This window comes from Lacerta agilis, chromosome 1 (genome assembly GCF_009819535.1).
Source record: "Lacerta agilis isolate rLacAgi1 chromosome 1, rLacAgi1.pri, whole genome shotgun sequence".
NCBI classification, from domain to species: domain Eukaryota; kingdom Metazoa; phylum Chordata; class Lepidosauria; order Squamata; family Lacertidae; genus Lacerta; species Lacerta agilis.
Window position 1 is genome coordinate 92,765,644 of NC_046312.1, and position 24,803 is coordinate 92,790,446.

General features: G+C 38.3%; 1 protein-coding gene across 1 annotated transcript in view; it reads right to left on the reverse strand.

Annotated features, from left to right (window-relative positions):
* Positions 1-24,803, reverse strand: part of DPP10 (dipeptidyl peptidase like 10) — a 522,334-nt gene that overhangs the window by 98,098 nt on the left and 399,433 nt on the right. Inside the window, exon 5 of the mRNA XM_033163716.1 lies at positions 20,880-20,954. Coding sequence (XP_033019607.1) covers positions 20,880-20,954 — 75 coding nt within the window. The remainder of the gene's footprint in view (positions 1-20,879; positions 20,955-24,803) is intronic.

The following is a 24,803-nucleotide window of genomic DNA, read 5'->3' on the forward strand; positions in this document are numbered from 1 at the left end:
TTTTTTTTTTAATAAGAATTTATTGACGTTTTTTCTTATAACAACATATACCCACACCCACACCTACATTTATACAAATACAAAACAAATACACTCATAAAACAAATACAAACATTGCCAAGTTTTCTTATTTGAATCTTTCCTATAAAAAAAAAAATTCTATTTCTAAATCTTGACCATTGACTTCCCCTGCTTTTTCACCTTCGGTTTTATATCCTTAATCTATTTTTTAACCACTTCTTCTAAAAGTTAAACACAGTTATATATATAAAATACAGCAATCATCTTACTCAACTTAGTCTATATTTCATCTTATACTAGTTTTGCTAATAATACATCATCATAATAATACATCATCATAAATCTTCATGAATTATTCTTATCAAATTCTATACTTACTCCTCTATCCTTTAACCTGCTGCTAGTAACAAAAAACTTTAAATATCTCCTTTCTTATTTAAAAACAAAAAAGCTAAATAGAACTAACGGTCTTCACCCTCTGATTTCAGAATACCATAGCAAACCATTTTAAATTTTACTTACCGGTAATACTTCACCCCACTCCCCCTCTGTCCATTGTCTTTCTCCTAGTGACCCCAGAGCCAGATTCCCAATTACCGTCTTTTCCCAAATAACCACAGATCCAGGCACAGTTCAGAACACTCCTTGCAACGAGCTTCAGGGTATCCAACTCATCTTCTTTCGGCTGCTCCGTTTCTTTGAACCATTCTTCTTCTTCTTCTTGTACATATCTTAATTCTTTGTCCCTTGCCCCCGAGCTCACACCTCGGGGTCTGGATATAACAAATCTTATCATCGTCTTGGGGCTGCCACCCCCCAAAAACGAATCCTTTTCCCGGAGTCGCCCTGTCATTTCTCTCCATCCTTCAAGCAACCCTCTCAGCTCCTTGCCAAGGTTTCCTTCCAGAATGTCAAAACTTTTAAAAGCCTCCTCTGTGGGTAGTAAATTTCTTTTCAAATCCCCACACAAGACTTTCACTTTCTGATAAAGAAGTTCCAGTCTCAGCTCAGTGAGCCTTTGTTCATCCGTTAATCCAGAATTCAAAACAAGCTCGAAGACAAAGTTCAACATAGTGGAGGAGGGGGAGGGAGCGAGTGTCAAATTGCAGTTCCTGTCTCTATGTTCTTCCTTTTGTGAGAGTTGTTTTTCGCCTCGGTTTAAACTTTTCGTCGCCATTTTTCTTGAGGCCAGAGTGCAAAGACCGACACTTCAAACGGAGATATCTTTCGCAAATTTACTCCCCAAAGGGAAATTGTAACAGTCTCACTCATCAAAGTTCAGATACTTTATAACCAGTTCTGTAGCAGCAGTCACTCAGACTGGTTAGCTTTTTTCATCCGAAGGGAGGGAGGCAGGCTGCCTTTCTCCTTCCCCCGGGTCGTCTAAAAAGCATAATAACTAGTCCAATCAAGTACTCACAACCACCGGGTTCTTCAAATCCATGCATCACAGGTAGAACTTCAACGCTCATTTCGGGATTTGTCACCGCATTTACATCCCGGTTGGGGCATGTCCCCTATAGCCCGGCTCCGTAGTCCCTTCACCCCCACTCCCCCTTTACAGGGGAAGCGAGGGAAGGGTTCGGAGCCACAACGGGCACAGCCGGGGAGCCCAGGGTGCGGGACGCTCTTCCCGCACCCCATCGGAGCCCCGCTTTGCGGTAGCGGGGCTCCAACCCCCGGGATGGACTGGGCGCTTCGCAGCTGAAGCAGCCCACGACGACCCGGAATGGCGTCGCCGCCGGAAGTCCAGGAAAGAACAATTTTTGTGCTGAGAGGGATGGATCTGGATGTATTAATTCAATCCCAAGCAAGATCAAGGCGGCTTGCACAAACAATCACAATAAAAGAAAAAAGTGTACTTAATACAAGTACCAATTTACCACATTTGTATTTGAATGTTTACCAAACACCACTTTCTAACCACATTATTTTATTAATTAAAACGAAGAGTCATTATTTGTGTTGATTGGAACTATTCTGGCATACAATTGGAGAAAAATATAACAGCAGAAGCCCTATTCACGTCAGACACCACAATCATTGCTATGAAAAGAAACAGCTATAAAACAGTATGCCTCCAAGCAATAGTCCAAGACAACATGTGATCCATTACTCTTTTCAGATATCTCTTCCCTGGATTTTGCATGATGCAAGGGTAGTTCAGGCAATTTTTCCATTTCACTTAGATCACCTCAAAAAGACACTCTAATGTGGGCATTTGAAATCCTTAAATAAAATTATATGTTTCCCTGTATTTCTCTCTGGGATAGAAATTCTCACAGCATGCTAGAAGCAAAACCCTCTCATCCTTTTTTCACCAGGCAAGCACAAAATCACACTTTATATACAGAGAAACCACGCACTGGATTCTCTGTTACTTTTATTCACAGCAGCTTGCTTAGATTCTACTATGTACTTCTGCAAAACAACCCAAGGTAATTTTTTTATGGTAGCAATAGTATCCCTATCAAACTCTTCCTTTCTTAATATGTTTTTCAGGGTATATCAATAGGAAAGCTGGATTCCAATCAATAAAAATAGCTACCACTCATCCTATCTTTTTATCCTGCTGTTATATACATTTAGATGTATAGTTTCATATTCCATTCCAAGTCCTGTTTTTAGTTTGGGTTCTTTTCAGTCTGCAAATATACAGTGGGTAGTCCATAGGCCATTATACTACTTGACAAGGCTACTAATGTTGCTGCAGCTCTCCCCGCTTCCTTCCTATAACTTATTGAGCTAGTTTCATTTATTATTTTCCCCATATTATATGTCACACTCAAGAACTGATTTTGATCCCACTAAAAGGTGAAGACAACATATCCCTTTGTAGCTAAATAATTCTGAATCTGGATTATGTCCTCATATCCCAACAACATAAAAGATTCCTGTTAAAGAACTTCCCTTTTCCCAATCATAAAGACTTTTTTTATTGTGACTAGAGAACAGAAAGAAAAGCATAATATTACCACTTATATGATCCTGCTGTTCCAGTACCTATCTTTACCTAATTTTCCTTAATTTTTCATAATAATTATATTAAATATTAAAATAAAGAAAACCCTGTTTTTTTTAAAAAAAATCATTCAACTGTTGAGGAACTGTTGAGAAGATTCATTTTTGTACTGAAAGGATCCATTTGTACTAATAGTATCAGTCCTTGTGGAATTCATGTTTGTTGGATACGTTTGGTATGTAAGTCTGGCCTGATTTTATTAGGGGGAGGGGAGTACAATGCTATTTCAGTTTAACATTTTAATACATACTTAGGGTCCCACAAACCCTTCGTTCCTTGTTCCTCCTTTATGCAGCAATGGCTTCTAGGCAGCATTTAGACCTTTTGGCTGTAGGTTCTAAGCTTTACTGAATAAAGGTTTTACAAAGCTGTTACTGCCTGCAGCCGCCTCCTCCTTGGCTAAGAAAGAGTAGACCTTGCCTTTAACTACTCCCTGGTGCCTCCCAGGAATAATAACCCCCTCAGACTGTATCTAGTAATTATTTCATTGTTACGGTGTTAGTCCAAACCTCAAGTCACTTGCATTTAAACTTCTGCCTATTGTATCTAGGCATTCAATTTTTCCTGATTATCTAGCACTTGTTTTTTACTTCATAAATGGCAATTTCCCCACCTATATCCATCTCTGAAATAATAACTGTCTCAAATTGAAGGGTTATGGCTTTGCTTTGCACGCAGAAGTTCCTAAGTTCAGTCCCCAGCACTTTGAGGTTAAAATTAATGCTCTCTAACAGGAGAAAAACTTGTGTGAATGTGATTATTGTTGTTTGTTATTCAAAAGCATTTAAGACTACCTGAACATTTTCAATGTAATGCTTTCTTTGAGATGGTTATTATATTGTCAATAACTTCCTTTGAAACCACCCGGTATGAAGAAGGAAACTTTATTTTTATTTTTTTTATCGATTGGTCATGTATGAATCAATATAGAAATATTTTCTTTTGTGAAACAATAAAACAATTATTGCTCTCTACTGTGTAAACAGGAGAAGGAGAAAGTGAAGGAAGAGACGTTTCATATCCAACATATTGGAAAACTAGTCTTAATACACATAACTATTCAGGTGGAAAAAAGCACACCTGTAACTTAAGAGAAACCACAGAGAAAAGTTGTACAATTCAGCAATTTTACAATACTTCACTCTAATTGTTATAGGTGCAAAGCGTTCCCTAGGGACAATATAAGAAGAGAATGGATCTTGGTAACCCATCATTAACTCCTGGGGGAAAGCGGCTTTTTCATCTCAGCTTCAAATCCAACTGAGAAAATAAAAATCTATGTCAGGTGGTGTCCATATATTCCCTTCCATGAGAAGAAAGGCTTTTTTTTACAGCCTTGTGTTAAAAACACAGAATTAAATTTAGAGGTGTGTTTACATTTGTGCAAAACATTGCTCAATATTTTCTACAGGGTCTCTTGAACAAAGTCCCAAGATGTGTGCTAGTGCAAGTTATTTCACAGCAACATGAAATACTTTCCAAGGTATTTTCCAACCATGGTACTCGAAGCACTCATGATCTCTGGCTGAAAATGCGGCCAGCTTCCTGCCACACAGGACATCAGACAAAATCTCTAGTGTTGTTTTTTGGCAGGAAGGGAAGGATCTTGTATCCTTTCCCTATTCACCGTTCCACTTGACTTCATATAGGATACAGAAAGCGGCATTTGTGAACTCCTAGCTCCTCAGAGAACATTGTGTTAGATATACAAATGCTAAGAATAAATAGAGTAAGAGGGCAAAAACAACCTCCACCCTGCTGAGGGCCTCTTGCCCATTCTCTCCATATAATAGGCCCTCAGGACATTTAATGGCCTGAGGGTGTTGCTCATTCATGGGCAATCACCTGAACCACATACCAGTTGTGGAAGACCAGAGATAAAATTGGATAAAGCAATGATGTGATTCTTACCTTATACATTAGTTTACATTCTAATCACAAGATAATCACATAGACAGACAGATAGATAGATAGATAGATAGATGGCCAAGGAGGGTGTAGAGCAGGGCTGTTGAGGGGTGTGGTCAAAAGGCCAGACAGAGAGACCTGGAAGATGTATTCATCTCCTGGTTCTGAGGTTCTCCATCTCTGGGCAGCCCATCCAATTTCACCATCCGAAGCAAAATGGAAATTACTATCTCCTGCCCCACTTGCCATGCTATATCCCACCACCAAACCCACCACCACCATACCTTGTTTACGCTGAACTCAGCAGGTGCCAGAGCACTCCTCAAAGCATCCTCAAAAAAATGCCATATGACAGGATGCCTCCCTTGTGGTGGAAGAAGCAGTGGGGTGGGTGCCACTTCTTGCACTTCTGCTGCCTGAGGCAGGTGCTTCACACCGCCTCATGGGTGGACCGACTCTGCCTGCCTTACAAGGACACTCCAAAACTGCAGGGAACCATATGCCTTCTGTGGCCATAAACAACTGTTAAACAACTTGCAAAGCCAGTAGATAACACATTAGTCTAGGCTTTGACAGTCAAGGATGGATGCCACAGATATACAGTACTTACTCATGGAAGGTTAGCTTCATGTGACCAGCGGAGCTCAAATGAGGTTTCCTCCTGCTTAACATTTAGCAGCCAAGACTTGGAAAGGCTTGTAAATTTGTACAATCTGATATATGGGGAGGGTCTCCTAATTTAGACTGTCTTGCAAATGTCCTAGAACCTCAAGGAAATGGCTAGGTTTAGTTCCAAGCCAATCTGATGCAAGTCAAAGGTCTGTCAGTCATCTTTGAGAAGAATACAATACCAATCAGATTGTCATTGCATGAAACAAATTCAAAAGGCAATCCTGAGCAGTCCATATAATAAAGAAAAGAGAAATCTCCTGCACCAAAATAATTTCACAGTATTAGCTTTACAACACAGAGTTCTTAATGTTAGAAAATATGAATAGCCTGAACATTTTAAGGTGTTGAAGCACTTAAGATCTGAACTTTATTGTTGTTTGCATCAAGCTCCATTAACTCCTCTCCATGGGATATCTCAGCATGTTATGCTAGTGATCTGTTACACAGTGTGTGGTTGAAATAAACAATGAATATAAGTGTGGAAGTGCTCTTGGTTGTTTCTTCTTTCAATAAATTGTAATGGCAGAGTTTGAAAAACTTCAGAACAATCCCTGTCTTTCACAGGACGCAAAACATGGTAAAACTATTATTCTGTTGTCTGTGAAGCAAAAGAGGAGAGGGGAAAAGTGCCAGGATTTAATCACTCTTCTATTTTATGCTACAGTAAAGCTCTGTACTTAAGATGCTTCCAAGCTTTTTCTTTCAGGCTGAGGGTACCATTGTGAAAGCCACAATGCATCTTTATTTGTGAACATGTCGGGGGGAAATAACAGACAATCCATGATTTGGCGACCCATATGGGATTCCACAGCCATCTACAGATGAGACAACTATACACATTCAATGGAATGCAATACTGAAACTGCCTCCCTAAAACTTGGTGTGTACATCAGACACAGCATGGGGGAGGTGAACTTTAGGAGCCAGCAATCAAATAGGGCCTAGTCCAGGCTACAACCCAACTACTAAAGGAGGTGGGTGGGGTGGGTGTAGGATATTTAATGAAAATTATTTTCCCGAGTCTCAGTTCTTAGAACAAACTAGTTCAGTTAAACATCAACAACAATATCTGAACTACACCCCAACCAACTAAAGGTGAATTAGGTTCATTTTGGGGTAGAGCTTCAATAATTTCAAGTTCATTTTCATATCTGGTCTGAAGGAAGTTGCAGAAGTGATGATAGCTCGCTATTGCTCATTTGCAAAGCACTTTGAAGGTAAAATTACTTGCATTCACTGGGATCTTGACTCAGCTGTTACAGTAGATGAATCTTCAAGGGTGTCCGGAGCACTGTCTAGTGTTGTTGTGCTGGATGTGTTTGGGTCATGAAGGTGATTAATGGCTCCCTGCAAGATGGAGTGGTCCCTGCCTGCTTGAAGGAGGCAGTGGTAAGGCCACTCCTTAAGAAGTCATTTCTGTTTGTGGAATGCTTTCCCCAGGGAAGCTTGCCTGGTGCCTTCATTACATATATTTAGGTGCCAGACAAACAACATAATGAGGCAGATATATAGGTACTGTACTGCTGTTGCTAAGACTGATTAGTCCCTTAATCACTGTTGCTAAGCAATTCAAGGGAAGAAATCTGAAGCATTTCCTGTATCATTCCTGCTGAATATATTTGCACTCTTCCAACAGAAGCAGGTTGTAGTAAGTAGTACAGGTAAAGGAACAAAATGAATTATGCCCTTTGTCTAACAGCTGTGTGGCTAGCACATATTAAATTGAGTAAGTTCTTTTCCAGTTCTCTTGGCATTCTTTCTGTCAGAAATTTTATTACTTGTGTATGGCCCCTAATTTACTTTTGGTCCCTACACTTCAGCACAGCAGCTTGTAACATTCTGAATGCTATATTTAATTTTGGTGTTTTTTTCCCCTTTCCCTTTTTGCTATGAATGATCTTTTTTGTGAACTAAAATGTTCATCTGGATGAACATGTACTGAGCTAGTTTCTTTTAGGGAAACTTGAACTACAACTAGATCCTTTTGGAAAATGAATGTTTAATGAATTCCTTTTTTTAAAAAAAAACAACACCTAATTTTCCAAGCATTTTTGTATCTATAGATCTGTTGTCCAGATCCTATGGGCGAGATTCACCTAATGAACTGCAGCAGCAGAAGCCCTTGCACAAGGGCTTCCACTTGCACAATGGGCCTTTCCAATCTTCCCCACCTTCCAAAATTGGCTCAGGGGGTGTCAGGGAGATGGTTTCAACTAGTCAGCTAATACTCTTGTGCAGATGAAACTGTTGTAATAATGCAATGTTGAATTCTACCCTGCAGTCAGCAGCAAGTTGAATACTCTGACACAGCTTAAGCCAGTAGTCGCTGGCACATTGTCTGGCAATTGCTGGGTGTTGCTCATTGCCTTTCTCAGTGAAGCAAGTGTCTTCTCACAGGACACACATTTGTAGTTCGCAGGAGCCTAGCACTATGCAGTGAAAACAGGTTCAATGTCTTTAATGCCAGTCAGGGATCTGCTGCTCTCTTTTGCTGAAAAGGGGGATAGCTGTATTATAGGTTGCCTCTTTAATGTGCTTCCAGCTTATTTTGACACTGTCTCTAGGGCACTTCAGTAGTGCTGGTTTGATGGAATCAGAGGAGCATTCACAAAGTTGAGGTATGATTAGAGATGTGAAGGCCCGGAAAAAACCGGAAAAATTCGGAAAAACCGGTTTTTCCCCCGTTTTCCCCCTGAAGTCTTTTTTGTTTTTCTCTGAAAAATTGGAAAAATAGGAAAATTTAAAAAATAGATTATGGAATGTTTTATTTTAACATGATGAACAAAACATTTTAAGATAAGGGGTTCAAATATTTTATAAATCATTTCTAAAAATTATGTATGGTATATAAGGTTATTCTAATTTCTGTGAGGATAAGCAAGTCCTAGGTTACAAACTGAACTCTCCAATGCAAGAACAAGATACATTTATTCCTTTAGGAGGTGCTGTTGTCACCAGAAAAGAAAAAGGTTTCAGTTTGTTTTTGCATGTGTGTGGTATGCATTGGTTCTGTTCCTCTACACTAGGCCTCAAAGCACTGGAAGAAAATATAGAGCAACAAAAAGGGCCTGAAAGTATATACTTAATTACAGCTCAGAAAATGATTATGATTAAATTTCATGCCCATTCATTGAAACTTAGTCCCACTTCCTTCTTCAGTTCTTTTTATGAGAATGGTTTTTTTTTTAATACTGTGGAGAGGAAACGTGAATAATTGTTACTTCTGGATTTTTAAAATTTGTTTTGTGGAGTTTTTTGTTGTTGTTCCACATAAACTAGTAAACAGTTCAGCAGATTGTTGCTCCATTTGTTACAAATACAAATAAATATTATTTTAAAAGTAAATTCTGTTTGTAATACAGGGTAACTGTTTGGATACACTATATTTTTAATATGCTAGTTGTGATAATTTTATGCCCATTAAAATTGTCCATAGTTATATTTTATGTTTCTAAAGTAACAGAATGACTTTCAATCTGGAAAAGAAAAAAAGAAGTGCTAATGTAGCATTTTTTTCAATTTTTCCGAAAATTTCCATTTTTTCCCGAGCTTCAAAATTTCTGAAAATTTTACATCTCTAGGTATGACTGCTCTGGAAGTGTTGATTCGAGGCCACACTTTCTGCTTTGTGCTATGGGCCTTCTTTGGCTGGAGAAGGATCTTGCTCACCATCAGGGAGTGATCCATGTCACAATTGGCACTGTGATAGCCTATGTGACATGAACACAGTTCAATGCCAATTGCCTCGTAACAATCAAGTCCAGCTGGTGCCAGTGGCCTAATCTTGGATATCTCCAGGACACTTGACATTTTGCCTTGGCAGAGAATAATGTGTTTGTGAAGCAAAGGCTGTGAAACGAGCAGAACTGAAGCATGCTTTGCCCATTCTTGTTCGTGCTGCCAATACCAAAGTGCCCTATGCAGTTGTACCATGTATGATGATTGTCCTGAACTCTGGCATTGAAATCTCCCATCCAGAATAGGTGTTTGCAGGCCAGAGGTTCATTCCATAAACAATGGGATCTGCACCTGTCCATGAGATGTAGTGGATGTATACTGAAAGCATATAAGTGACACTTGAAATATAAATGACACTTGAAATGACTGATCAATCCAATAAAGATCTACTGTAGTTTCTCTGCTACGCTCTGCCCTGTGTAATCCATTATATCATCATCACTGCTTTAAAAGGGCACCTACTTCCTTATAATCCATCATCCCTCAATGTAGTGTATCAGAGAGAGAAAGGAAAGGGCAGACACAGCCTTAGGAAACAATCATGTTACAATACCATGAGCAGCATCTCTTACGTAACTTAAACAAATAAAGTAACTATTAGCCATAAAATTTACTTCTCTAACTTGAATTTTAGCCAGGATATGCACTCTTCCATAGAATTCCAATTTGGGCTGGAAGGGAGCCTTTGCTTGAAAATCATTAGACAATATCCTTCCATTTGTCAGCTCAGGTTAAAGTGTACAGTATATCAAATTATACACTTACAAATTAATCCATGTCATACTGATGATGGTGTGCCACAAGTCGAAAAGAACAGTGTGTCTGTTGCAAGAGCTCAGATATGACTGAAAAGTGCAGTCATAGTTAAGGTAAAATGCTTGTTCTTCAGAGATGAAATATCTACTTTAAACCATCAAAACTTGTTATTATACTTCAGTTATACACTTACAATAATTAATGTAGCTGGTACCCAGTCTATCTTGCCTGTGAACTTTATTTCTGACCTTTTTGGAGACTTATAATTTCAGTCAACTAACAACTGTTGATGCTGTTGCTGCTCCTGCTGAGTTTACTCATTAAGGAAAAATATTGCCAACAGTTTGTTTGATTGTGTTCACCTTTGATGGTCTGGGGAATTTACTATGACTAAATTATAAAGAGCAAATAACACTATTTTCCATCCTTGTATGAGTGCTTATTATGTTTGATGCAAGATATAAAATCTCCACTTACACAAACCCTGTTAATTTTAATTCTTTTATAATTGATTTTATTGCTTCATTTAAAAGCATTTATATGCCACTTAATATTTCAAAAAATCTCTAAGTAGTTATTATACTTCCAAATCCTGTTGTAAACATGGTCCATTCTAAGTCATGAGTGAGGTTGCTACACGAAGCCAGTTGAATTTAAGTCACAAACAGTTTAGCTGTGGGAATTCCAACAGATAAAGAAGGGTGTGTACAAAATTTTGCAGCCGGCTTGAGGAACTAATGTTTCAGAATCTAGAATTTGATAAATGCTGCCAACCTACACCATCACTACTCAATCGTATTTGTACTTGAAACACAATAACCCCTATGGTTAGAGTGTTTCATGACTGGGGTGCCATCATGTAAACAAAAACCTTTCATTTGGCAGTCATTGAGCTCACCATGGATGGCAGTAGTGTTATCAGAAAGCCCTCCAGTGAAGTTGTATGGCTAGGTAAAGATGAAGGCAGGTGGTACTTCAAGTACTCTAGTCATTCACTTAATAGTCCAGAACAGACTGGTAAAGTGCAGCTAGCATAGTATAGGCACTAACTGCTGTTTCTCAACAGTCTTCAAAGGTAGTTTCACACATCCCATGGTTGTCTAAACTGGAGACTACCAGAGTACGGATAATTTACAAAAGGATATATATTACTATTATCTCTTAATAAAAACTAGTCAGTAGCATTAAGAACATTAAATAAATACAAAAGGCTGAAGTTACTTTAGACTGTTGTATCAAATTAAAGAATGCTACTAACCAAAGTATGCATAAAAAGGAATGTTAGCAAAGCTATACAGTTGTTTTTCTCCTTTAAATGTAAAAATTCTCAAGTTTGTTTAGCAGAGGTGTACATATGGGTCGATGAAACCTGTGCACGCCCAGGGTGTGGGTGTGTGCAAAATTCACCTATCATACTATAGACTACTGAATATATGACATATATGTGAGTGCCGACGCACCACTGCTATTGCCATGAGATCAAACATGGGAGAGAAGCTTTCTGTCCTTCTTGCACTGTGGCACGAAGGCGTGTGGTGGTGTTGGTGGTTGCCCTCCTAGCCCCGTCCTCGCTTATCCGCTTAGCCCTCACTCCAGATGCTTTGATTACTTGGGTCACATAAAATGTAGTAATTGCTAAGGTGGCTATTGTAATATTGTGATTTTTTGTGGGGGAGGGGCTCTTTGCTGGGGGTGCCAGGGCCTCTAGGTATACCTCTGCTATTTAGTAGCCCATGGTCCTTCTGTATAGGCTGTCAGTAAGATTAAAATTCAGAATACTGTGAATCAATATTTTTTAAGATTAAGTGTTCACTTGCAGCTAAATTCATTATTACTAATGACATATTGTTTAAATATTTAATGCATGAGACACAGTACACAGCACATTCTCTGAAGCAAGCTACTGCAGATTTTCAACCACAGCACAGTATTTATTGACATATTTAATTTAAAAATGCATTTTCTAAAAAAATGGATTTGCTAAAAATATTTTGTACATTAAAATGGAAAGGTATGCTGTTGTTAGTGAGGGCAATTTTCCAGGATTGCCTGGCTTTGTGCATGTAGATAAAGGGAAAGAGTTTGTGGGGATCGTTAAAACGAGCTCTGATGAAAAGGATTTTGTAGAACACTTTAGCACGCACAGTGGCATCACTGAGTCCTACCAAAAGCAGCTCCCCTGACTCTCAACGTGGTGCTCTTGAAAATCAAGAGGATTAAGGAGTGACTTCAGATTCCCAATGGATGCACAATTCTAATTATATCATGTAATGGCTTTCAAACACACTGTGTAAAATCATTTTTCAGAGTACTATATGACAATGTAGATATCCTGTGTAAATGACTGATTTATTCATCAGCAGACTTTGTTCATCTGACCTCCCAGAGTGTGGTATGTATGCATGAGCCAAGCTCACCAAACTTAACTCAGTATGATCCATCAATAAAAGACTACTAAAACCCTATAGAACAGCTATAGAGCCAACTCCACTGTATCTAAAACATCGAGAAAGTATACAAATGCAAAACACAGCAGGGCTAAAAAGTAATTCCCACAGAAAATACCAATATATTTTCTGAGTGTTTTGCAGTTAAGAAATACCATTTAGTTTGTACAGTATTTGAAATACATTTTAGTACCCAAATTTTCAGTACTACCCACCTGTGTGTACAAACATATTTCCATGGTTTTATGAAACACAACAAAAGTGTCAGTAGAATTATTAGTACAATTTTGATACTGAATGTGTTATTTGAATATCAGGCCTAACATACACCATTCTGTTATTATTATTTTTTGCTTAGCCAAACAGCAAGAGGTTCTACTGCATTCTATATGCACTATAGCAGGGGTTCAAATTTTGATTCTCAAGTGCTACTATTCTCTTGTGCTACTATAATAGCAAATCTGAAACATTCAAGATGGACTTAGTTCCAGCAATAACTTGCAGCTTTACTCTGCAACTTACAGCCACTTATCTCAAAGTAAATGTCACTGAACTTAATGGGACTTAATTCTTGCAGACATTTATAGGATGGTATTCCATCAGCATTTCAAAAAAGACACTCATCATGAAGTTTTGGTAGTATACATATTTATTGAACTGGCTAGTGGCTGATAAATTATTATTTAATTGGTTTACAGTCCTGATTACACTAATAATGTCATTCTTCCCTGAATTATTCTGTCATCCCCGGAAAGCTTATATTGGCAAAACTGTCAGCACAACTGAAAGAAACAGGTCATGTCAAAGGACATGGGTTTCAAAACAAGAACAGAGCTTCAGATAATCTCTGTGGTATCCATGGAGATGGAATGTCCAATATCGAAATCATTGTTCAACTTATTGTTTCCCCAGGGGAGAGTAATACAGGATCTGTAAGCATTTGTGTTTTAGCTCACAGAACCAAGAGGAAAAGTTTTAGAAAGTCAGCCATTGTAATAGCGTACTTCGCATTTCTGAAGAAATCTCTATATCTGAAGAAGTGTGCATGCACACAAAAGCTCATACCAAGAACAAAATTAGTTGGTCTCCAAGGTGCTACTGGAAGGAATGGTTTTTTTTGTTTTTTTTTACTATGGCAGACCAACACGGCTACCTACCTGTAACTGGAGCTTATCTGAAGAGAGAGCTGCTAGCTTGCTATCAATTGCACTTGTATGCCTCCCATAAATAAGTGTTCACCTGTCTCTGCAAAGCCTTAGCATGTATTCTTGACCATCCAAGAAACTTTTCTTTTCTTTTCTTTTTTAGTGAAGACTAAGCAGGTGCCAATAGTTGTGTATAACTATTAAACAAATGAAAAACAACAAAGCCAGTGGACCTGATGTGATACCTGCCAAAATCTTCAAAGTGGGCGGAATTGAACTTACACAACAACTTCACAAGCTCATCGAAAAAATCTGGGAAAGAGAAGAGATCCCAGCAGACTTTAGGGATGCCAAAATTATCAATCTCTTTTTAAAAGGTGACAGAACTGATTGTGGAAACTATCGAGACATCTCTCTATTAGCTGCGGCCAGAAAAATTCTTGCAAGGATCTTAGCAAACCGTCTCTTAACAATATCCGAGGGGACGCTTCCTGAATCCCAGAATTGTTTTTGGCCTTCTGGGGAGACAGTGGACATGATTTTCACCACTCGACAGCTTCAAGAAAAATGCAGAGTGCAAAACCAACCCCTGTATATGGCATTTATTTACCTGACTAAGGCTTTCAGCACTGTAAATCGTAATGCCCTGTGGACTGTCCTTCTGAAAATTGGCTGCCCAGATAAATTTGTAAACATCATTCGGCTCCTCCATGATAATATGACAGCAACGATCGCAGATAACAATGGCTCTCAAAGTGAACCATTCACAGTGGGATCAGGTGTTAAACAGGGTTGTGTTATTGCCCCAACTCTATTCATTATTTTCATTGCCATGATCCTACACTTTGTTGAAGGGAAACTCCCCACTAGAGTAGAAATCATATATTGAACAGATGGAAAGCTCTTCAATCTGAGCAGGCTGAAAGCAAAGAGTGAGGTTACTGTAACTTCCATCATAGAGCTTCAGTATGCTGATGACAACGTAGTGTGCGCACAGTCCAAGGAAGACCTCCAAACCATCCTAAATATCTTCACAGAAGCTTATGAAATGCTTGGCCTATCACTCAACATCCAAAAAACCAAAGTGCTGCACCAACAAGTACAAAATAACCCCTCTGCAGTGCCACAAATCCAACTCAATGGTGTAACACTGGAAAACGTTGATCACTTCTCCTACCTAGGCAGTTATCTTTCCACAAGGGCCAACATTGATGCTGAAATCCAGCATCACCTGAGCACTGCGAGTGCAGCTTTCTCCAGATTGAAGTGCAGAGTGTTTGAGGACTGGGACATTTGCAGGGAAACCCAAATGCTTGTTTACAAAGCTATTGTACTACCAACCTTACTATATGCTTGTGAAACATGGACCACTTATAAACACCATCTCCAACTCCTCGAAAGATTCCACCAATGGTGTCCCCGAAAATTTTTACACATCACTTGGGAAGACAGGCAAACTAATATCAGTGTACTGGAAGAAGCAAAGATCACCAGTGTTGAAGCAATGATTCTTCAACATCAACTTCGTTGGACTGGTCACGTGCAGATGCCTGATGATCATCTTCCAAAACAACTACTCTATTCCAAACTTAAAAATGGAAAGCATAATGCTGGTGTTAAACAAAAGAGGTTTAAATACTGTCTCAAGGCAAATCTAAAATAATATAGTATAAACACTGACAACTGGGAAACGCTGGCCTTTACCAAAGGTGTTGTGGGCTTTGAAGACACTCAAACTCAGGACACAAGGGAGAAATGTGCTAAGTGGAAGGCACGCTTGGCAAATCCACACCATGATCAACTCCCACCCGGAAACCAATGTCCCCACTGTGGAAGGACATGTGGATCCAGAACTGGCCTCCACAGTCACTTACGGACTCATTGTTAAAACCATGTTTATGGAAGATAATCTTACTCGGCTACGAGTGATCGCCAAAGAAGAAGAAGAAGAAGAAGAAGAAGAAGAAGAAGAAGAAGAAGAAGAAGAAGGAAGAAGAAGAAGAAGAAGAGTGTCTGCACTATCTCTCTATCTTTGTCTGCACATGACTTGGACTAATTTGGATTTCAGGCTCAAAGTCTGACAGTCCTCCACTGAAACCACAGTGTTACCAATACTGAAGCACAGTGAGGTCTAACACTGCTACTTGCTCACATACCAACTATAGTAGGTGAGGTGAAGTGGAAGGAATGAAAAGACTCAGAAGTCTTGTAATGGTCTTGTGATTCTCACCTGGCCTTCCAATCATCACCGCCATCACCAGCTGCCCAAACTGATGAGCCCGTACAGAATTATTTGGATGGAAAAATCAGCATGCTATAAATAGTTGCTATAAACAAATTTTTCTACTATTTAAATAAGTTCAACCAAAATGGTTGAACTTGAGCAATGTAATTGGAAATTCATTACTGGGTTTTGGGATTTTTCTCAAAGATTCTTCAGAGAGCATTCTGCAGCTTAGTAAGCCTGTCAATATGATTGAAAGCAAATGCTTGTTCTGTGAATAGATGTATTTTGTAAAAAATTATCTTTGACAAATGACAAGTAGCTTTCAGGATTGTTTTTTTTGGGGGGAGGGAAGGTAAAACCAAGTTACAACCTACATAACTGTCAACCCTCCCTGCTGTTTCCCAATGCTATAATAAGGGAATTTCCGCAAAAAAAGAGAAAGGTTGACAGCTATGGTGAAAACTGTTTTCTCAAATTGTAATTAAAAGAACCCGAGCAATTAAAATAGAAAATACTGAGGTGTGTATGAAACAAAGACTAGCAGCCATGTTAAAGTAGAAAACTTAAGTACAGAACATCTCCTGAGGAGGTAGCCTCCTTGCTATTGAACTCCACTTATCCTACCTATTCCTCCTTTAATCCATGAACAACCATAAAAGTATCATGCCACAACTCCCAAGTGGTGACAGACATTGAAGATTGTAGTGAAGTATCAGCTGGTATTTTATCATCATTTTATTTTCATTGTGCAGTTGTGGAAGAGACCATGAGTATTAACCAAAGTTTGTTCTAAACGTGCATCAGCATGCTAGCTTGTTAACGGTAAGCCAAAGTTTGGCTTAGCTTTATGTGTGAAATGAGTCACAAAAAAAATTATTTCATGGTTTGACAGTGGGAAGAGAGAAAGCGAACAAAGGATTAATAACCAAAGATCTACCATTTCCAACTTGCTTCAGAGGCCTCATTTGCCAATCCGTGTACAGACCACATGATAAAAACTCCCGAAGCCTTACCACATTTAATCTGAAGAATGGGAACACAATAATATATCTGTCCTACCTAATTGGAGATCTTTCCTTGTTACTTGAATATTTCATATCAAATCCTTGAAAAGGAATGTCTGTGGGATGATCTCTGTCATGCTCAAAGTCACTTTAACAGTTTAATTCATCAGTAGCTCATGCGTGAAAACTTTTATAACCAGAATCAAAGTCTTCCATGACTAGTAAAGCAGAATGTCATACACACATATGAGGGATGATTTTTAAAGAATCCATAAACTGGGCTCCAGTAATATGAATTCTTTATCTCACCTTTTCACTGCCGATCTTACTTATAATACCAATTAGGATGACTGTGCCTACATTTAGCCTGTATTAGCCTTGTTCAGGGCCATAGAGCTTCCAGCAGCAGCCTCAGAGGGCTACCTAGGTAGACCCTTGCCTTGAGATGGTCCTTGCATTCCAGGTTTGACTCTGCTCAAGTGTCAGACCCCCCCCCCCCACACACACACCAGCAGTGGGCCGAGAACAGATATACACCTGATGTCTGAGCCAAAGCCTACCTACATCTATAATCAATAAAGTTGCGGCCAATTTTAAAATCCCAGAACATTGTCCTGTGCAGTTTTTTATATCCATCTTAGACTAGGTCTTTGTTCCCTGGGGGCAGCAGGAGGGGTGTCACTGCAATTGGGTCTGCAATTATGGCTTTCTTTTGTTAGAAGGAAGAACACTGTTTTGTACAAGGATGGAAATGGCATTGGGCAGGACTGACATAATAAAGGGAGGAGGGTGGCCATAGTACACCCAAACTCAGGGTGAGGTCTCTGCTTGGCTGGAATGCTCACCCTGGTCGCCCAGCGAGACCTTGCCAGCTTGACTTGCACCATAACAAGGTTCAACACTGACCAACTCCCAAGGAACAAGTTTGGTATGGTTCAACCCCAGCTGATCCTATTCCATCAGCATTGGGTGGGTGGAATGAAGAACTGATCCTGACCCTACTGCCATGCCAGTCCTTACCCTGCCTGCTCCAGTCAATACAGATTTGGTCAGTTTTTTCATAGCAACACCTGGTGTCCTGTTTGCTTATCTGCTGCTTTTCTGGGTCACATAATGCTCCTAAAAATTCAAAAGGTAGCTAAACATCTGTATTGGGGGGGGAATGACTTCAGTTTGGGATACAAAAGCTGAAGTGAACTTTTCCCACTAAGAATTAACATACACTTATTTCAGTAGCCCAAGTTTATAGAGCAACATCACAACAACTGCAAAAGCATGCATCTAACAACTTTCCTTATTCTATCGTATCCAGCATGATTTAAATGATTCATTTAATTATTACTTTTATATTGAAAGAAAGCTTATTTTCATGCAAATTTACACCCCGTTATGCATAAAGGATATTCTTAACGACTTCAAATTTAATTAAAGTTTGACTTTCCAAGCAGAAAATAGATTAAAGAAAATGCTGACAACATAAAAATAAATATTCAACTATTTAATTTAACTCTGCATTTATTTTTAATCCAAACATCAAAATAACTATGGCTCTAATTACAATTTCAGGGTAAATGTTGGGTGGAACGTGTGTCCTCGTTTTTTTTATTTAATTTGTTTAAACTTTTCAGTCTTCTTCATGCAATAGTTTTGAGGTAAAAAAATGTCCATTCTTTTATGTAATGTGTATTACCCAAGGAACTTTAAGATTTTATTTAGAAATCTCTATTTCTAAACTGTGACTAGGAGGAAATAAGAAGGGAAGGTGGAATATTATTTTCTAACAAGTCCACCTTTTCTAAAGATTCTTCATATCCAAATGGCATCTCTTGCCCTTTGAAGACTAGTGTGACTTTGAAGACAATTACCTTTGAAGACAATTACCTAACTTAATGACAATTATGGACAGGAAACTAACTCTGTGATTTGTAACTCACTCTGATGTTCTTGTAAAAAAGGTACAACAGAACATGATAAGGCAAATTTGACCTGCTACCAGCAATGGTGATGCTGCTGACACACATTGTAATTTGTTAACATGCAATCCACTGTAACTATGTAAATGGAGGAATAAACAAAACTGGGAATGAAATGGCAACAACCATTTCATTCATGTCATTCTAGGAAATTTGTTTGGCCAATATGAGCTATATACTTGGAAGCCACCCAGAGTGGCTAGGGAAGCCCAGCCAGATGGGTAGGGTACAAATTATTATTATTATTATTATTATTATTATTATTATTATTATTATTATTATTATTATTATTAAATATATGTTCCAAGTTCCATCCTATTTTTCAAAGAACACACGCTAAAACCTGACAAAGAATTTGGTAGCAAGTTTTTGCTTTTGTTTTTTAAATATGACAGCGTATTCAAACATGCAATCTTTTGTAGCATTCCAAAGTGTCCAGAAGAATTGCAGTTAGTCTAAGCAAGCTGAAATATCTTCAATAGAGTGGCCATTATCCAAGGGTCTGCTACCTATATTGTATAAGAATAAAAGCTCAGCTGACAGACCTCTAACTTAATGACACTGTAATTCCATCTTAGCATCCTCATAATTTTCATATTTTAATTCTTTTCTTTCTTTGTCACTTCAGCCTCAGCCTAAGACCAGAGAGATGTCAGATAAGGAGCATCGTTCTACCATGCCATTTCCTAATGTTTCTATGCACTTTTCTGTTGTGATATCAGTACAAGCCGAGCTGCGAAGAGCCTCGTCAGCGAGGTCACCTGACCAAGAGTCATGTTTCATTTTGTGGGAATCACAGCAGCTATACCAGCTCCCACACATGTGATGTCATTGTAATTTACTGCTGTACTCTTTACTTTCGTTCCTGCGTCAGGAGACGCCGGACGCTTTAACAGACAGCTCTGCAATACTGAGCTGGCTACGCAGAGACATTCTGTACTCAATCTACAATAAAGTAGGTTTTAGCCTAAAAGGCTTGTGTGTGTTGTTTTCAAGCTGGGAACAATCGCATATTACAACGTGCCCTGGACTCCAGAAGCCAGAGGGCACGGAGGCTTCGTCCGCCTTGGGGTCAGTCTCTCAGCCTGCCCCCGCGGGAAGTTTTTCAGTTAGTCTAAGCAAGCTGAAATATCTTCAATAGAGTGGCCATTATCCAAGGGTCTGCTACCTATATTGTATAAGAATAAAAGCTCAGCTGACAGACCTCTAACTTAATGACACTGTAATTCCATCTTAGCATCCTCATAATTTTCATATTTTAATTCTTTTCTTTCTTTGTCACTTCAACCTCAGCCTAAGACCAGAGAGATGTCAGATAAGGAGCATAGTTCTACCATGCCATTTCCTAATGTTTCTATGCACTTTTCAAGGTTCATATTAATTATTTTACCTAGATAATGAAGGTGCCAGAGGTACCTCTGTGGAGAAGCCCCCTCTGCTGATCTTAAAAACCTGACCATGTCTATAAGCGATTTGGTGCCAAGTTATTTAGATCCCTTGGAAAAGCGAAGCTTGCATATGCACACATTCTTGCCCTCCCTAGAGTTTTCATACCGATCCAATTCCCCCCATCCCAGACATTGCCCCCTATTGCCCTTAATTTTTTTTAAAGCAATAGATCTTGATTATGGATCTCTGGAATGGCATATGGTTTAACCCACAGAATTACACTACTGTAAAAAAAAAAGTTATCCAAATGTAATAAAGAATTGTTAATCCATCAAGACAACCTTACAGAAATGTCAGTGGTAAGAAATTCTAACCAAAACAAGCTTAATCCAAAAAGCAAATGGGATCAACACTTTGAATCCATCCTATTAACACAAGATGACATCAGTATTAAAAAACTAAATATATATTGTTTCATAAATGAGGATGTTTTAAGTATAATTTTCTGTATATTACTATGCTCAGACTTCTAACCAGCATGTATTCTGATTTTATTTTTGGCCAACTGCTAGCTTACCTGTTTGATGTCATATGCAAGGAGAACATATTTTAAATCTGGGGAGACTGAATATCTTGATGCTTTGAAAGTTACCTAAGAAAAGAACACAGTGTTGGAAAGTTTGTTACACAAAGAACACTTTGTCTTAGTCATTTCAATTACATTGTATATATATATTACATTTTAAAAGACCCCAGAGAAAGGGATGTTCTTAAAATAAAACAAGTATTAAACAAAACAAGTATTAAAGTACATTAAAGTACAGTATTAAAAACACCAAGAGTTTAAAAGAAATTGATGCAAGAAGCAACAAGGCAGCATGATTTCTTCATAAAAATGCAGATACATATATCATACAGTGAGATTTTTCCCCCCCTGGTCCAAACATTTTACACAACACCTAATTTTTATTTAAGAAAATGCTTTACAGAAGATTTAAAATCCTCAGCGGTGTGGCAAAAATGGAAAAGGAGAAGGGAACATTATCAAACTAATAACACTTTATGTCTAGATAAGAATACATGACTCCCAATTGAATTCAAGGCTATATTTTAATCAAAAGGTAATGGTGGTGTCAGAAAGAATTTAATGGAGCTGATGTAGAGGAAGGACTAGAGCAGTGTTTTTCAACCTTTTTTGGGCAAAGGCACACTTGTTTCATGAAAAAAATCACGAGGCACACCACCATTAGAAAATGTTAAAAAATTTAACTCTGTGCCTATATTGTCTATATATAAAGTAATTCTCTTGAATTTTTCAATTTTTCCCACGGCACACCAGGCAACATCTCGCGGCACACTAGTGTGCCATGGAACAGTGGTTGAAAAACACTGGACTAGAGCATACTTGAAGAAATGGAACCATTGAAAGGATTTCTTTTTACATGGATATGAAGATACTTCCCATCTGAAGAACAAAGAGGTCAAGCACAAGGCACATCAATAGTGCAAGGAAGATGGAAAGAGTATCTGTGGCTGAATAATACTGAATTACAACTAAAATGGAAAGTATAGTCTTGCGCATAAGCTTATGCCCCTCTTTGTCCCATACGAATGGGCAATTTGGAATACCCAGCAGTGAGTTAATTAGCACAAAATAGAGCATTTGTTGGCATTGCCAATGAATTACCAATGTGTTTAAACAACATTTTGTGAACTGCTGCAAGTAAACTGTCAAAAATCATAATGCTAAGTTAAACAAGCAAATATATTCAGGTAGGTAGCCGTGCTGGTGTGACGCAGTCAAAATTAAAAATAAATAAATAAAAATTGTCCAGTAGCACCTTAGAGACCAACTAAGTTTGTTCTGGGTATAAGCTTTCATGTGCATGCACACTTCTTCAAATACACTGAAAGAGAAGTCACCAGACCCTTATATATATATAGTGGGAGGGTGGGGTGGGTGGGTTTTTTCTCAGAAGGGAAGTAGGAAATGGTTGATTGACTCAATGGGTATAGTAAACCTGTTGACGACTGTTAACGACTGCAATTAGTCCTACAGGAAAAAGCAAGGGATAGTATGCAGATGACCACAAATAGCTTTAGTATATGTAATGAGACAAGAATCCAATATCTCTATTCAGACCAGGTCTCTCCATAGTTTTCAGTTTAGTAATAAGTTGTAAGTCAGCAACTTCTCTTTCAAGTCTATTTAAGCAAATATATGTTGTTCCTAACAAACAACAACAACAAACCATTACTAATTCTTACAAATGATTGTTCCTCCCCTGAAAACTGTCCCATAGATTTGTTAGTTCCAAAGAAGCATCAAGATAACATTAAAATACATTATCATATTTGACAAAAAACTACAAATTAAGACAATGAATTCAAATAAAACAAAGTTAATAAAATCATAGGAATGGGAGACTAAGTTCTAGACAAAGTCTGCTCTACCTGGGCATCACTTGGAGCAGGAGAACCATCCATAATGAAAACTTCACATATGGACCCCCATGCATACCTTAGTGAAGTTACTACTGTACTGCTCTGTGGGACTACCCACAGCTCATTTTTGAGACTTGAAAGAGACAAGTATTCAAACTGAAAGATGTATCAACACCAGCTTAAACCAAAGACCACAATTTCCCAAATACTTAAATTCAAGCTGGAGGCAATACCGAAGAAAACAGAAACAAAGAGCAGTTCTGGGATTTATATGATTTGATAGAACTCCTTCATGGATTAAAAGCATCAGAGAGAGGTCTGGGGCAGGAGGCCCTTGAAGCCTCATGAGATCTACCAGCTCTTCATACTAAGCCTGGACCACATGGTCACTTGAAAGTAAGCACTTTTCTAGTTTTTGAATAATTTTGTTATATATGAATAATATTTATAGTTCAAGTGCCAAGGAGCTGGATTTTCCTGATGTAACAGTACACCAGCATTTTACTGTTATATAATATATAGTAAATAGATAATGCCACCCTACACATAAAAATATATGCCTGGAGTCATCTCGGCAATTAAATGTTTGGAATATTTTCAAAATTCAGAAGGTGGACAATTTATAGAACCCTGAAGGGAGCTTTCCATGTATGCCTAATTCAGTTTTAGGCTCTCTTGCAAATCCCTGATTAAATAATTTGGCAACTGAAACATATAGTGGATTGGCAGCAAATTCAAGAACAAGGCCCAGTAGTAGTTTTAAGGATATTAACCATAGAGCATCTTAAATAGCAAAACAAATAAAAACAGTAACAAAATGCTTCATCTCTTACAGTATAAACATGGGTCTTTCTATCTAAAAAACATACCTACCCCTCCCCCCCAAAAAAATATGCTAGCAGGTCAAATAAAAACAAAGGAAATCTTATATAACGTCTGATTTTGCTTTCTTTGATGCATGATTGTCTGCATCAACCGACTTTAAAGTTATGTGGTTCCATCAGGTATATCTGGGATTATTTCAGAGATTATCAAATGGAGAGTTTGATAAAAACAACATGTGATTACCCCCTTAACTAATGTATATATTCTGTTGTTTTGTTAACACAACTCTTTCCCAATTTACCTGAAGTATCCCCAAAATTTTATTTACATTAAAAAATATTAAAAGGGAATCATAGATTTAATTAGTTGCCATTAAAAAAAAAGGTAAAAGACTTTATTCTTTTCAGATAAGAGGATTCTCATTCTACTGACAGCAGGATTGGGCAAAACTGTGTAAAACGAGTTGCAGATTGAATTTCTTGCCTTTTCTCAAAAAAGTGCCTTTCGTGACCCGAGTTTTAATTCTCTACTTGACAGTGATGCATGAGGGTGCAATGCTCCTTGGACAAGCAGCACCAGCCTCTCCTCTGCGCCCAAGAATGCACTTGACAACCGTGACCACAAGTATTGCCAGTACCACAGATTACAGGGGTGATAGTCAAATGGAAGCAGAAAGATAAAACACTACGAAGAAGGACTCCTACCCCCTCCATTCTCAAGCTTTATTGTTTCATGTATTCTAGGAATACAAACATTAGTTTTTGCTGAAAGTAAAAGTAGTTCTGTGCTCTGAAACAATCTATCAGTCCACTGTGGCCCTGAGACTAGAGGACCATGCAATGAAATGAGGGGGAAAGAAAGAATGTAACTTCCGTGCCCCGCTTCAGTAAACAACTTTAACATGCCTCTTGACATTTGTGTTTGCCAAAAGTATCCGTTCTTTTCCAAGCAAATAAAGCACACACCAATGTACCAAAAAACAGTATAATTAAGGACACATTGTTTTAATTTTCCCACAAGTTAAGTGGCAAATCTCTACAAAATCTGAGATACTGAGTTAGTTTTCAAATCCTCCTGCAAGAACTACGTAGCTCCAGCCGTTCTTGTTTAATTGTGCTTCCTGACTAAAAACATACCCTGTGTTGCTGTTGTTGTGTGGCTGGTCCTTTAATCTTTGCTCAACAGTCTCATTTGCTATGCACTAATACTGCATCAATTTTAATTGCTTTTA